Here is a 15,537-nt window from a genome sequence, read left to right as displayed (position 1 = left end):
TAATCGATGAAACGATCGATTAATCCATTTATTCAACTTCAATAAATCCTAAGATCATGACCCAGAAGCCTGTGACCAATACTAAGACTCTTAGATGTGACCTGAGTTTGAATTATAAGTTGTGTGAAAGCCAAAACTGCACTTTGTGGAAGAATGGGAGCAATGAGCTTCTAAAGTTAGCTTGTGTTCATCCCGGTCTCAGAGTTTTTATGTTTTGAGCTCACAGGAGCTTAATCTGGTTAGTGCTGAGTAGAAAAGGGGAGGAAATGGGGTCAATAGCTCCCGAACGCATCCTAGTGGTCTCGGGGTCAACGGCCCTTCCTTATCCCTAACGCTCAGTGGGCCTCCATGGCCGGCTCCCAACAATCTTACACTAGGTGAATAGGATTTATTAATTCTTTGCTCACATTTATACTTGGAAAATGCATCAACAACAAAAATAAGGCTATTGTTATAGTTCAAGGAGGAAGTAAGAATAATCTAAAATGAAATGTTTAGCAATAAAATAAAAAAACAAGGATATAATAGACATCAATGGGAAGAAATTGACAAATATAAAATGAAGCATTTTAGATGACATCTGAGGTACATTATCTCACCATTAATTGTCTACAAGACAGGAAATGTAAAGTTTTGTAAAAATTTATGTATGAAAGTTGAGGCACATATCATGAATGATTTCAGTTTCAAGTACATAATTTGAAAGATGTCTCTAGCTTTAGAATGTCAACAATTCAAGCGGTTTAGGTATTTTTTCAAAATAATGTTTGGTTTTTAGACATCTTCCCTGTAACAGTAAGCACAAATTCACATGTTGGCAGGTGACAGTAAAATATAAATGAGCAAAGTCATTGAGTGAAGCTGATGGGCAAGAGACAGTAAGAAGGGGTGAGAACTGTGGCATCAGTTTATATCTTTCATTACCTTTGCCAGTTGAAACCCAAATACACTTCTAAATTTCTAAAACAGAAATACAGATTTTTGTTTCCTTAAACATTTCTGATGTTCACCAGGCTGTTTTGTTTTGTTTTGTTTTGTGTCCTAGATCGGTTCCTACTTTGGCAGTATTTTAACAACAATTGACATTGATAAAGATTCTAATACTGACCTTCTTCTAGTCGGGGCTCCCATGTACATGGGAACAGAGAAAGAGGAACAAGGAAAAGTGTATGTGTATGCTCTGAATCAGGTAATGGTATCTGTTTGGTAGAAATTCAGGAAGTCTCTTCCTTCCCCTCCATATTGAATAATGCAATTCTAATTTTTCGCTCATGTTAGAGAAATGAGCAAAGAAACTTTCAGGGTTCATCTACCTCCCCACCCCCACCCCCCAGTTCTGAAATGACCATTGAGAATTCTGGTAAAGTAGTTCAACCCTTAGATATTTTCTGCTTGGAAATGTGAATAAAGGAGAAAATTATAAATTTCACTCAGTTGCTAAATAAACCCACAAGGCAACCTTTCATGAGCTCTGGACTGGCTGGCGGTGGATAACATTAGCAGTTGAAGTGGGTAGGATGGGGCAAGATGGGTGGGGGGAAAAGTAGTGAGTTTCAGGCAACGACTCCAGACACTTCCAGGATATAGTTCACCCGGCTGGAGTGAGGTTTTGTTTTCCATTCCTGGCTTCAGATATCATATGTTAGGTGAAGTAATTCTTAATATCTTCATTAGAAGAGATTTGTTTTGTTTTGTTTTTTTGCTATTTACAGAAAAGCCAATGTTTATCTACTCAGGTTTTTAAAATTCTTAGATTCTCTTCCATATTAATTATTTTAAATCATCAATTGTATATTTTTCTTTCTATCATTTTTTGGCTTTCTAATGTCAGTTTTTTTGTTCCTGTGCTGTTTTGCCCTTTTTCCAAGAAAGTGTGTTCTTGTTCACCTTTACTAGTACTTTCTGTCCTTACTGTTTCATTTGGGTTTTGTTTTTTTTTTCCTTCCACTCTAGACAGCTTTAGAGAAAGTTTGCTTCTTGAACAGAGTAAATTTTTGCTTTGCACAATATTGGGTGAAGAAGGGAGAGTGGCACAAATTGGGAGTTTAAATATTCAGTTCTTTAGAAAGAAGTTGTAAAATATACACTCACTCAATTGCATTAAAAAGAGACTCCATTACTAAAGTCCTCAGTATGTCTTCTTTCCCACATTTCTACAGTCTGTTTGGTGGATTCCGTAACTTTGCTTTCAGATAGGCACACTTTTAAAGAAATTTTACATACTTTACCACTGATGTACAATTTTTTTAATGGCACTGATTTAATATGTACTTTAAAAATCCCACTCTGCCGTAGTAATGATAGAAATCCATAAGTATCCTGTTTATCTTTCTTCCAGACAAGGTTTGAATATCAAATGAGCCTGGAACCTATTAAGCAGACTTGCTGCTCATCTCTGAAGCACAACTCGTGCACAAAAGAAAACAAAAATGAGCCATGTGGGGCTCGTTTTGGAACAGCGATTGCTGCTGTAAAAGACCTCAATCTTGATGGATTTAATGACATTGTGATAGGAGCTCCGTTGGAAGATGATCACGCAGGAGCTGTGTACATTTATCATGGAAGTGGCAGGACTATAAGGAAAGAGTATGCACAAGTAAGAAGTTAAGTCTGTGGATTCTGCCCTTCCGTGATAAGTGGGTTCAATGCCAGGCATTACCTGTCTAACTTCATGAGCTACTTAATTTTCTTATTCTGACTCTGTTGGGAAATTAGATTTAATTATCTTCTACGTGTTCTTTATAGAGGAATTACTTTGTATTTTATACATTTATCTAGTTTATTTTGTGTTGTTATTTGCCATGTCTTGAGGGTTTGATCTTTCGAAAGGGTAACAAAACAAAATAAAAGAACACTTTGTAACCAGGCGTGGTGGCTCACACCCGTAATCCCAGCACTTTGAGAGACAGAGGCGAGAAGATTGCCTGAACCCATGGGTTCAAGACCAGCCTGGGCAATACGGCTCAACCTCATCTATACAATAAATCAAAAAATTAGCCAGGCATGGTGGCACACACCTGTAATTCCAGCTACTTGGAAGGCTAAAGCGGAACCCAGCAGATCAAGGCTGCGAAGGCCACGAGCTTGCCACCGCACTCCAGCCTGTGCGACAGAATGAGTCTCCGACTCAAAAAAAAAAAAAACACTTTTTAACTGCTGTTAACATCTGCCATGTGTCTGATTCTAAACAGAGAGTTTAGGTACTTTCTAAATAAGACAGCAATAGTTATATGATTTAGCCAATAAGGGCAATGAGATGATTGGTTTTATATTCGATGTTCATGCTTTTATAATAAAATTGCATTACGTTTATATGTATAAATTAAATTGGTATATTTTCATCAAGTGAATTAGGATTGCTGAAGGTTTATAATTTTCTCACAAGTAATCCTTGAAATAAAAAATCTGTGCCGGGCTCGGTAGCTCAGCCTGTAATCCCGCACTTTGGGAGGCTGAGGTGAGTGGATTGCCTGAGCCCATAGGTTCGAGACCCACCTGGACAACTTGGCGACACCTCATCTCTACAATAAATCAAAAAATTAGCCAGGCATGGTAGCGCACACCTGTAGTTCCAGCTACTGGAAGGCTGAGGCGGGAGGATCGCCGGAGCCCAGCAGGTCGAGGTTGCAGTGACTGGGAGCGACCACTGCATTCCAGTCTGAGTGACAGAGTGAGACTCCAACTCAAAATAAATAAATAAATAAATAAAAAATCTGAATAAGTAAGCTTAACCTGCAGGGGACTTCTGTTGCTCCTGTTTTAACTTTGTTGTCAGTTCACAGATCTAATCCATAAATGCATTTTTTTCCTACATGAGAAAGATAACAATTTAAGGAAGTGCTTAATTCACTATAAAAACAGTAGACTTTAAAGGAGTTTTATTGCAATTATCTGATTTTAAGTAATAATAAATAGCTTATTAGATATTGAGCAACTACTTATAAATGAAATAAACTCACTACTTTCTAGCTTATATAATATAAAAAAATCAGAACATTATTTCTTTTTCCATTTGAGTTCTTTTTGCTTCTGTAGTCAACAGAGTTGTGAAAATCTAGTCACACATTGCAGAGTTGTGCTTAATTTTTCATAAAGTCATAATGACAAAATAAAGGGCTTTTTTCAATAACAGTACTTCTATCCATTTGATAAATAATTTGTTTGTGTTAAATTCCTTTATGACATTATTTACTCAACTAGAAACAGGCAACATTAACCACTGGGGCATGATGAAATCAGGAAATTCAGTAAGGAGTTTTTTTCTTGTGTTCTACCACGTTATTTCTTCAGTATCAATCCCATTAATTGGATGAAGTAGCATTTGAAGTAGGAAAGATTTCTAAAATCATTGATAAATGGAATAGATTGTCATAAACAATTTGTTTTGTAGAATAATGGTAAACCAGGATGCAGCTTTAAACAACAACAAGAAGAATATTAGGGTTAGATTTGCTCAATTCACAAAATATTTTTCCAATATATGAGGAAGTGCTTACTCGTTTCCATGGGAACCAGAGGTGCTATTTATGGAATGAGCCAGAATCAAACTGAATCAACTCCTCAGAACCAATGAGGCAGCACCTCCTAATTTGTTGCTGAAAAAATAAGGACATACTTCCCAATGAGCTACACATGTTTAAGCATGAAAACTGCTTCCATTTGGTTTGCCTTAATGGGTTTCTTATTTTATGTTATGTAAGTGGAAACCAGGAGAATGAGAAGTCCCCAAGTTCAGGGAAGGTCTGTAAGTCCTGTCTCCTTGCTTCCATTAAAACAGTATCAGCTTGACCCAATGCTAAGTCAAGGAGTATGGATATCAAATATATTGTGTATGGTGATCTGCACAGATTAGTCTTCACAAATTCCACATTCATTTATGCCTTCCCAGTATACTGAATACACTTGAGTGGAATTGAGTCTATTGTGTCCTCAACTTTCAGGACAATTTTTGATAGGCAGTAAAGAAGATTGCATATTGGAAAATACATTTGATGGAATGTGTAATTTATACCCAGTCACAAAGTTCAATGAACCCCAAATTGACTCCCAGGACAACTTTCTACTCCCCTGCTTGCTGGTGGAATATGTTTTCAAGGTTTCCAGACCTTTAAATACCTCTTTGTGATGGGGCCAGGAAGAAACTAGAAAGCACAGAGCCAATTACTCATAATGTTTCCCTTTGAGGATAAGACAAGATGACATTATATAATCCCTCCCTCCCCCCCCGCCGCCCCCTGATGTCAGTAACCCTGAAATGATTTTGTCTGTGCTATGAAAAGAACAATATCCATTGGGAACATCTAAGCATTTCCTCTTATGGCCACATGAGGGGTCTCTTGGGCAGGTTTCCAAAAGATCTTTAATTTTTATTTTTTTGTTAGCCAATCAAAATTATCAAATTTACTTGAAACTGTTTTGTACAGACTCCTTTGACATACAATTCTCTTTGGGGATTTTCACAGCGTATTCCATCAGGTGGTGATGGTGAGACACTGAAATTTTTTGGCCAGTCTATCCATGGAGAAATGGATTTAAATGGTGATGGGCTGACTGATGTGACCATTGGAGGTCTTGGTGGTGCTGCTCTCTTCTGGTATGTATTTTAATAACAGCCAATTAACCTGATACTATTTCATACATAGTTGCAGCTCTCAGAGTACGACTGGAGTTCATACATAACAAAATCGATTTCCTTTTGTGCTTCATTACATAGATATTGGAACAAGTTATTCTGTTGAGTAGGCTGGAGAAGTCAATAAATCTTAAAAACAACAGGCTATATTAAAGGATCAAATGGAATGAACTCTTAATTTGTGTATCTTTTATGTGCTTGATACTGTTTTGAGAGAGGTATGGGGAAGGGAAGGACTTATACAGAATGTGTGTAAAAATAATTCCTAACTTTGAGTTGCTTACCAGCTTTTAGATATAACTAAATTTCCATTAATTTACCTAATATATAGAAATAGACGATTTGTGGCATTGTCTGACTCTGTTTATGTTGATTGGTCAAACATAGAGGCATTTTCAGTAAGTCTTCGATGAGCTTTTAAAATGCCTGCATCCCTAAACTGCACCCTATCCATGCAGTTAATTGTAAAATCTAAGCCAGTGGTCAGATACATAAAGTAATAAAGTTTTGTTTTTTGATTTTTTTTGAGTTGGAGTCTCACTTTGTCACCCAGACTGGAGTGCAGTGGCCGCTCCCAGCCACCACAGCCTTGACTTGCTGGGCTCCGGCGATCCTTCCGCCTCAGCCTTCCAAGTAGCCGGAATTACAGGCATGCACTACCACGCCCAGCTGATTTTTTGATTTATTGTAGAGATGAGGTCTCGCTGCCCAGGTGTGTCTCTAACCCGCGGGCTCAGAAAATCCACTCACCTCAGCCTCCCAAAGGCGCAGGATTACAGGCTGAGCCACTGAGCCCGGCTAATAAAGTTTATTAATAAATAATAATAATCATAACTTTAGCTAGCTTTAAAAATCCTATTTTAAAAAGGGTTCTAGCCAGGCATGGTGGCTCACACCTGTAATCCCAGCACTTTGGGAGGCCGAGGTGGGAGGATTGCTTAAGCCCAGGAGTTTGAGACCAGTGTGGGCAGCCTAGTGAGACTTTTTTCATCTCCACAAAAAATAAAAATATTAGCCGGGTATGGTGGCCTATACCTGTAGTCCCAGCTATTCAAGAGACTGAGGCAGAAGGCTTGCCTGAGCCCAGGGGATCGAGGCTGTAGTGAGCCATGAGCATGAAACTGCACTCCAGCACGGGCGACAGAGTGAGAGCCTGACTCAAAAAAAAAAAAAATTAAAGATATAATCTAGAAATATGATTATGATTTTAAAGTCATCATGGCATTACATGTAATAATCATTTTTTTAAAAAAAGAAATTAATCCAAATATAAAATGAGAAAGAATTGAATATATAGATTATTGTATGTGTTTATGCTGCTGTCTACTGCAGCTAGAATAATAAGTCCTAGCTCGAGCAATTAGACAAGAGAAGGAAATCAGGAATATCCAAATAGGAAAAGAGAAAGTCAAGTTACAAAACACTGCTCAAAGAAATTCAAGAAGACACAAACAAATGGAAAAATATTCAATGCTCATGGATAGGAAGAATCAACATTGTTAAGATGTCCATCCTATCAAAGGCAATCTACAGATTCAATGCAATACCCATTAAATTACCAACATCATTCTTCTCAGACTTGGAAATGACAATACAGAAATTCATATGGAAGCATAAATGACCACGAATAGCCAAAACAATCCTTAGCAAAAGAAACAAAGCAGGAGGTATCACACTTCCAGACTTCAAACTTTACTATAAGGCTACAGTAATCACAACAACCTGGTATTGATACAAGAACAGGCACATAGACCAATGGAACAGGATAGAGAATCTGGAAGCAAAGCCTCAATTTCTCAACCAACTCATCTTTGACAAAGCCTCCAACAACAACCACTGGGAAGAGGAGAACCTATTCAGTAAATGGTGCAGGGAAAACTGGCTGACCACATTCAGAAGATTGAAGCAGGATCTCTACCTATCACCATACACAAAAATTAACTCTAAATGGATCAAAGACCTAAACGTAAAACCTCAAAATATACGAATCTCAGAAAGCACAGGAGACACCCTTATGGAAATTGGAACTGGCAACCAATTCTTTTTCAGAACCCTAAAGGCCAATACCTTAAGAAATAAGATAGACAAATGGGACCTCATCAAATTAATGAGCTGCAAAGCAAAAGAAACCATCAAGAGAGCAGGGAGACAGCCCACAGAATGGGAAAAAATATTTGCCAACTGTATATCTGACAAAGGCCTAATATCTAGGATGTACAAGAAACTCAAACGCGCCGAAAGGAAAAAAAACAAACAGCCCCTTTAAAAAGTGGGCAAAAGACATGAATAAACACTTCTCAAAAGAAGATATACAGGCAGCCAACAGACACATGAAAAAGCACTCAGGCTCACTCATCATCAGAGAAATGCAAATCAAAACCACATTGAGATACCACCTAACCCCTGTAAGAATGGCCATCATTAATAAAACAAGCAACAACAGATGCTGGCGAGGATGTGGAGAAAAAGGTAGAAAAGCTTCTACACTGCTGGTGGGAATGCAGACTAGTACAACCTCTTTGGAAGACAGTGTGGCAATTTCTGAAAGAACTAGAAATTGGCCTTCGGTATGACCCAGCAATTCCCCTATTGGGAATATACCTGGAGGAATTCAAATGATTCTACGAAAAAGATACCTGCACATGTATGTTTGTTGTAGCTCTATTCACAATAGCAAAAACATGGAACCAACCATGGTGTCCATCGAAGCTGAACTGGATAAAAAAAAATGTAGTACATATACACAATGGAATATTATGCAGCCATAAAGAAGAACAAATATATGAACTTTGCAGCAACTTGGATTATTTGGAGTTGATCATACTCAGTGATTTATCACAGAAACAAAGAACTGAGTTCCATATGTTCTCACTCATAAGCTGACCTTGAACAATTATAATGCTATAAGAAAGCAATTAGTAGTAGTGGAGAACTGTCAGGGGAGGCGGGGTGGGATTGGCAGTTGAGGAAAACCGCTAGGGGAAGGAGGGGCATACCTCATCAACAAGGGTACCTATATGATCAATGTTTATATTCCTGACTCTGAATTGTACCCCACATCTCTATAATAAATAATAAGAGAATAATAGTCTCAGAAAAATATAAATATTGGAAAACTTTTTATTATAATTTGTTTTAAAATATGTGTACATGCATATATATGTGCCTGTGTATATAGGTACCTAGTAATAAAGTGTCCATTCACGTCACAGGGTGAAGTAAAGTTGTCCAATCGACATTTAGGCTTGATTTTAAGGCAGTGGCCTTAGGCTCCTTACATTGTTCATGCCTAAGATCTTACTCTGTTCTCATTTTGAATTAGTGGAAATCACTGAGCTTTGAAGTTAAAAGGACTGAGTTTAAATCTCAGTTTTTCCCTCTTAGCAGCTTTTGACATTGGCTAAAACATTTAACCTCTCTGAGCTTCAGCTATCTTACATATAAAACAAGTAACATACATGCCTAGAACAGTGCCTCAAATATTATCCCGCCTTTCTTCCCTAGATACAGAGGCAGAGCTGAACCCACTAGAACAGACATGTATCACAGTTCAGAAAAAAGCTAGCGAGGACCCATAGGTTGCTCGGGGGCCTCTGGGTTTGGGAACAAACTCAGAGACCCTCCAAAATACAGTTTTGCTTCTGAAGTTGCACCTGGGCACTTGGTTTTATCTCATTTCCATCACGGGCAAAACTAACAAGGAGGTACACCCCAAGGCCCCAGATGGTTCCAAAACATTCTGAGTGTCCTTAGAACATCAGATATAGTCTCTTCCATATTAAAGATACATTGCAGAAATGGAGTCCTGAGATCCTATATTATACACAAAGCAGAACTCCCCTTCATGCACTCACTACATTCTCAAATTGATGGCATTCATTAAATGTAAAAATGTGTCAGTAATTCATTGTTTGCATGTTTGTAGGTCCAGAGATGTGGCTGTAGTTAAAGTGACCATGAATTTTGAACCCAATAAAGTGAATATTCAAAAGAAAAACTGCCGTGTGGAGGGAAAAGAAACAGTATGCATAAATGCTACAGTGTGTTTTGATGTGAAATTAAAGTCTAAAGAAGACACGATTTACAAAGCTGGTAAGCAAAATTATAGCAAGTGCTTTTGGGTGGAGGACACTAAACTGGGGGTTCCAAAAAATGTATACACATTTTAAGAGATGTTCACCATAATCAGAATTGTCTGGTAACCACTTTGAGCACCTCCTGTAGTTGCAGAAGTCATGTTTGACTTCTGTATTCACCTTTTGTTATCAGTATATATTATTACAATTTTAATAGAGTTTTTTTCGTTTCTAAAATTTATACTTGTTTTTGGCACCCTCTGTGTTTATTCTAGCATGAGGAAATCCAGCAGGACATTGCATTCCCCCACCATATTGAGCTGCATGTCACATTTGCCTCCACGAACATTCTGAACCTTGGAAAAAATCTGCTGCAGAAGGACTAGGTTTTGGAACCCAGTAAATTCTGTAGAAGAAATTACACTCACATGCAGTGGCCTCGACATTCTGTAGTTCCCTTGGGCTCTCCTATTTACTATGAACAACAACAACAAAAATACCTATTCAGAGATAAAGTTTGGAAACTGGAATGCAAATGAGCCCAATTTTCCTTCCTATGGGTTTTCACAAAGAATCTTTTCTGCCTTCTCCTGCCTCCTCCTGGGGAAGACTGGTATTGCAGAGGCCCTGAATACTTTGGCACCCCCATGTTCCTGAGATCCCTTTGCTCTCTTGAGAAGGCAACCCTAGATTTTGAAACTCAGACCTGTTCTGTGTGTTTGTTCTCAGGTACATCATGTCAGCCTGTGCATGCCCCTCCCTATGCTCTCCACTTTCTAAGGCAATTTTTAAATGTTGTTGAAATATATTGGAGTCAAAGCTATGAAGGCCATTAGCTTCAGAAGAGTAATTTACATCCAAATATAGGTAGAATGAAAAAAAATTAATCCTTGAAATCTATTTTTTAAATTTATTCTATGCAAACATATGCTCTGAAACAGCCCCCTGATTAGAATATAAATGAGGTATAGGAATATAAAACAATGATCTAGGTTTCCATGTGCAACATTTTATTTCAGTCTTATTTAATATTTGGGTAATAACTAGGTGATCAAATAAGGAAAATTGTTGTCTTCATAGAAAGTAGAAGATTTCATTTGTTTTCCTTATTGTAGTATGCCTATTTTATGGAGCTTAATAGTGCTTTGGACAGAATCTAAGATAATGTATTTTTATAAAATAGGTAAAATGTCACTAATATATATTTTTGTCTCTATTGAAATATAATATAATCAATATCCCAAGCACAGTTTCAATAGTCCTAAACTAAACATATACATTTTAAGTGAAAATCTAATAAGCACTATCATAGTCAGGAAAGTAGATGATATGTAGTTGTGTATGTGTGTATGGTGTGTATAAGAATGATAAATAGGTGCAATTGAACATTAAAAACATAATGAACTCAGCAGTTCTACAGCGTTCCTCAAGGCTATCTTCATGTCTGCTAATATTATTATACTATAGTAGAGTGGATATGCTGAGTAATAGAGTTTTTGTTGATCAAGTGCTCCAGAGATTTTTCTATAATGTTAATTTAATAATTTGTGTCATATGAAAATCACTCCAAATAAACATATTGTTTTAACTTTTATAGATTTACAGTACCGTGTCACTCTAGATTCACTGAGACAGATATCGCGAAGTTTTTTCTCTGGAACTCAAGAGAGAAAGATTCAAAGAAACATCACAGTTCGAGAATCAGAATGCACTAAGCACTCCTTCTACATGTTGGCAAGTAAATCATATATTATAGCTGCCTTATTCCAAATCAAGAATATAGTAGAGGTCTTATTTCAAGTAAACCTAATTCTTACTGTTTTATTTCAATGTGCACACATAAACTTTTTTTATTCACTCATATCAGAAAAATCACAGGTCTGATTTTCTCATTTTTAAATACATTTCACACAATTATCTGTAGTCTTTCCTATGTGTCATCATACACTCATATGTTGTAGAATTACAGTAGTTAAAGACACAGTATACTAGTTGACAAGAGACTTTATTCACCTATCATTTTGTTTCATTCATTCATTTATTGACTCAACTTAAAAACATCATTTGACTTCTGTGGGTCACCTCTGTCAAATGTAGATGAGAGAAGAGTAACTGCCCTGATGACAGACTGTGGAGCCATATGCTTTCTGAAGTCCACTGAACTATCTATGTTGCTCTTTGACTTTAAATTGAAAGGGTAAAAAAATCTGGTGTTCTCTTTTCATCTATAGACTTTGTGCTACTTCAGTTTCTTTCTATCTTATTAGGTGAGGGAGACTTGGAATATAAATTATTAAGCTCTAAAGATGGCTGGCAAGCCAGTTTGAAACATTTTAACTGTATTTTGTTGGGGCACTCTGTATATGGGAATTGTTTCTAACTGAAGGAGAAACTTTCTTAAGCATTATCTTAAAATGTACATAATAGCAATAAAAACAAAAAAGCAAAATGAAGGTGATGAGGAAACACTGATTTTAGTGGCTGACATTAAGACTTAGAGATTTTAAACATGATCTTGGAGTTTTAAATGAGATAGACTGATTTTCCCACCTTTGACTTATTTCTGCATTCTTGATGTATTCATATACTATATTTTGAAAATCATAGTTGGAGCAAGGAAGTGAAAGAACATGTGTATCCTGATATTAATTCTTTCTCAGTGATTTTCACGTTACTATTCCCCATACTGTATATCAAAATAAACTTATTCTGTCAACACTAAGATCAATCTATGATCTGAGAAAATAACACTGGAATTTTCTCTCCTATTTGGTTCACCAGAACTGAACATTTAGAAGTTAGAACTTGGATAAAATTTAAATGGGCACAAAGGCAGATATAGCATTGCCTCCAACCGCTAAAAATTATTGCCATTTATGGTTGCGCATAAATCAATGTTTAAGCTATATCTAGGACCTGGTGCTAGTGGGAATAAACTGATTTCAAAATTTCCAAAATTTTTTTGGATTTTTATTTTATTTTTATTTTTTTTAGAGGCAGAGTCTCGCTCTGTCATCTAGGCTAGAGTGTAGTGGTACAATAATGACTACCATAGCCTGGAAGTCTTGGGCTCAAGCAATCCTTCCACCTCGACCTCCCAAGTGACTAGGACTACAGGCTTGCACCACCATGCCCAGCTAATTTTTATTTTATTTTATTTTATTTTATTTATTTTATTTTATTTTATTTTTATTGTAGAGACAAGATTCTGCTATGTTGTCCAGGTTGGTCTTTAACTCCTGGCCTCAAGTGATTCTCCAGCCTTGGCCTCCCAAAGAGTTGGGATTAAAGGTGTGAGCTACCACACCTGGCCTGGATTTTGAAATTAACACTTTAACATTTTTTGTTCTGGAGTCAGTCAGGGTGGAATTTGTGTCCTAATTTCTCCACATTCTGAGTGATTTTGGCAATGTTGTTTAGTCTTTTCGAGGTTCAGGTTTTCATCTGTAAAATAAGAACCATAGTAATTCTTCATCTTAGAGGACTATTTAAGTAATTCACAATAATGTGTATAAAGGTCACTAGTTGTTGTTGGTGACATGTTAACAATATTATCATATTCACATCATTTCCTTATGTAATTCTTATGGTTAGAGGTATATATTACATTCATGAAATGCAACTCAATTTAAAGAAAGTTTGCCTTTCTAAAATTGGGAGACTTTTCTAGAAGTATTATGTAGTGATCTTTACTCAGGAGAAACTATATTGCTATTCAAATAGCTCAGGATGGTATGGCATGGCAAGGTATGACATAACATGACACTCCAGCAGGCCCCTCCGAGGAGCTGTAGGTACACGAACAGGTAATACCCTGAAGCTTCAGCATCCGGATATGCTCTTTGTCAAAACAAAAAGCCAGTCCCCCTGCAGCAAAGCAAAAGCCTGACGAGACCATATGTCCGATTAGGTGCAGAAGAATGTTCTAATAAGCCTGACCCTCAGGGGCAGAAGAAGGAAATCATAACAAGATCAGAACATCCAGTAAATACGATCCAATGACGTATTTTATGTTTGAACCTCTAGGACAAGCACGACTTTCAGGACTCTGTGAGAATAACTTTGGATTTTAATCTTACCGATCCAGAAAATGGACCAGTTCTTGATGATTCTCTACCAAACTCAGTACATGAATATGTAAGTCAGATTTTGATAATTCAGAATACCTACTTGTAAATGTATTAGAAAAAGCTTGAGACACATAATCCTAAATCAGATACAAGAAAAAAAAAACAAAGAATTAGACTTTTAGACTTTCCCAATCTTTCTAATTTCTTATAGTTAGAGTTTAAGGAAACTAAAAAGTGACACCCATTTTTACCTCACTTGAAATAAGGATCAGTTGAAAGAAATGTCCCCCTTTATTGTCTTAAACATTGGGTTGCAGGGCATGGTTTAGGTATAATAGGTGTCCTCATACAGAGCCATGGTCTTGGACCACAGATAACCAACTAGGTCATCAGCAGTGCTGGTTTATCTCTGGCTTTCTTCATAGGGATCCACCTTGTAAACTTGCATGGAAGAGTAGAGCTGAATGTGTGATTCCTATGGGGGCATTACTGCCCCAAGGAAAAAAAAGAGAGAAAGAGAATGAGCTGTGTTTGCCTAATTCCTGTTTCTAAAGTAAAACCTAGGCCCCACCCTTGAGAGTGAGTGAGAAAAGAGAAGAGGGCACAGTGTCAAGAGTGTGGCTCCAATGGAGGAGATGTCAAGCATGGGAAATTAGTTTCCCCATACACCTACCTTCCACTCTCCCTTCCTTCCTACCAAATATATTTATTGTCATATGTGTACTAGACATTGGCACTTACAATCTGACCAAGGAGACAAGTAATAAGTAGTCACTAAAGTGTAGCCTACTGGGGAGAATTTCAAACCGGTCCCCAACCTTTTTGGCATCAAGGACCAGTTTTGTGGAAGACAGTTTTTCTTGGGGTGGGGGACGGAGGGGATAGGCTGTGCAGTCAAACCTCACTGCCAATGTCAATCTGTATTTGCAGCTGCTCCCCGGTGCTAGCAGCCTCCTGTGAGAATCTAATCTGCCAGTGATCTGACAGGAGGATCTCAGGTGTTAATGCCAATGATGGGGAGCAGCTGTAAATACAGATGAAGCTTTGCTCGCTTGCCGGCCGCTCACCTCTTGCGGTGCAGCCCCATTCCTAACAGGACTGGAATCAGTCTGTGGCCCAGGGGTTGGGGACCCCTGCTCTACAGGAACTTCTACCTAGAATTTTGAATTGGGAGAATCTCCCTGAGGGTGAGACATTTCGGGCAAGCCCTGAAGGATGGGATGATTTTCCAGAAGAATGGGGGGAGAAAAGAGTATGTGTAAAGATCTTGCAGCATGAAGAAAACTAAAGTATACTCACTAGTGTGGTGGAATCTAAAGAGTAGGAAAGGAAGCGGTGTGAGAGGAGGTTGGAATTGAAAGCAGGGGCCTTCACTCAGGACTTAATGCCACTGTACAAATTCTAAGCTTCTTAAAGAGCAGTGTCATGTTATTGAAGGTTTTCATTTGGTTCAGTCATGGGATAGGATGCTGCAGGATGGAGAATGATTGGAAGGAAACACGAGTGGATGCAGGAGACCAGTGGAAGACTTTTTACTTTAGTTTACCAAAGAAATGAGGGTGTTAGCGTGAGAGGTGGTGGTGGGAATGGAAAAGCAAGAAAGGATTGGTGATATGTTTGAATTGAAGCCGGGCTCAGTGGTTCAGCCTGTAATCCCGTGCTTTTGGGAGGCTGAGGTGAATGGATTGCCTGAGCCCATGGGTTCGAGACCCACCTGGGCAACTTGGCGAGACCTTATCTCTACAATAAAAATCAAAAA

The 15,537-nt window shown here is 37.8% G+C and overlaps 1 protein-coding gene across 1 annotated transcript in view; it reads left to right on the top strand.

Annotated features, from left to right (window-relative positions):
• ITGA1 (integrin subunit alpha 1) overlaps positions 1–15,537 on the top strand; it is a 79,374-nt gene that overhangs the window by 31,528 nt on the left and 32,309 nt on the right. The window contains exons 8-13 of the mRNA XM_008070356.2: positions 1,046–1,189; positions 2,339–2,596; positions 5,463–5,593; positions 9,558–9,724; positions 11,306–11,442; positions 13,735–13,845. Of these exons, the coding sequence (XP_008068547.1) occupies positions 1,046–1,189; positions 2,339–2,596; positions 5,463–5,593; positions 9,558–9,724; positions 11,306–11,442; positions 13,735–13,845 (948 nt within the window). The remainder of the gene's footprint in view (positions 1–1,045; positions 1,190–2,338; positions 2,597–5,462; positions 5,594–9,557; positions 9,725–11,305; positions 11,443–13,734; positions 13,846–15,537) is intronic.

This window comes from Carlito syrichta, unplaced genomic scaffold, assembly GCF_000164805.1.
Source record: "Carlito syrichta isolate Samal-C Ts95f unplaced genomic scaffold, Tarsius_syrichta-2.0.1 Scaffold313372, whole genome shotgun sequence".
NCBI classification, from domain to species: Eukaryota; Metazoa; Chordata; class Mammalia; order Primates; family Tarsiidae; genus Carlito; species Carlito syrichta.
Note: the sequence above shows the minus strand (reverse complement) of the source record. Positions and strands in the feature narration are given on the sequence as shown.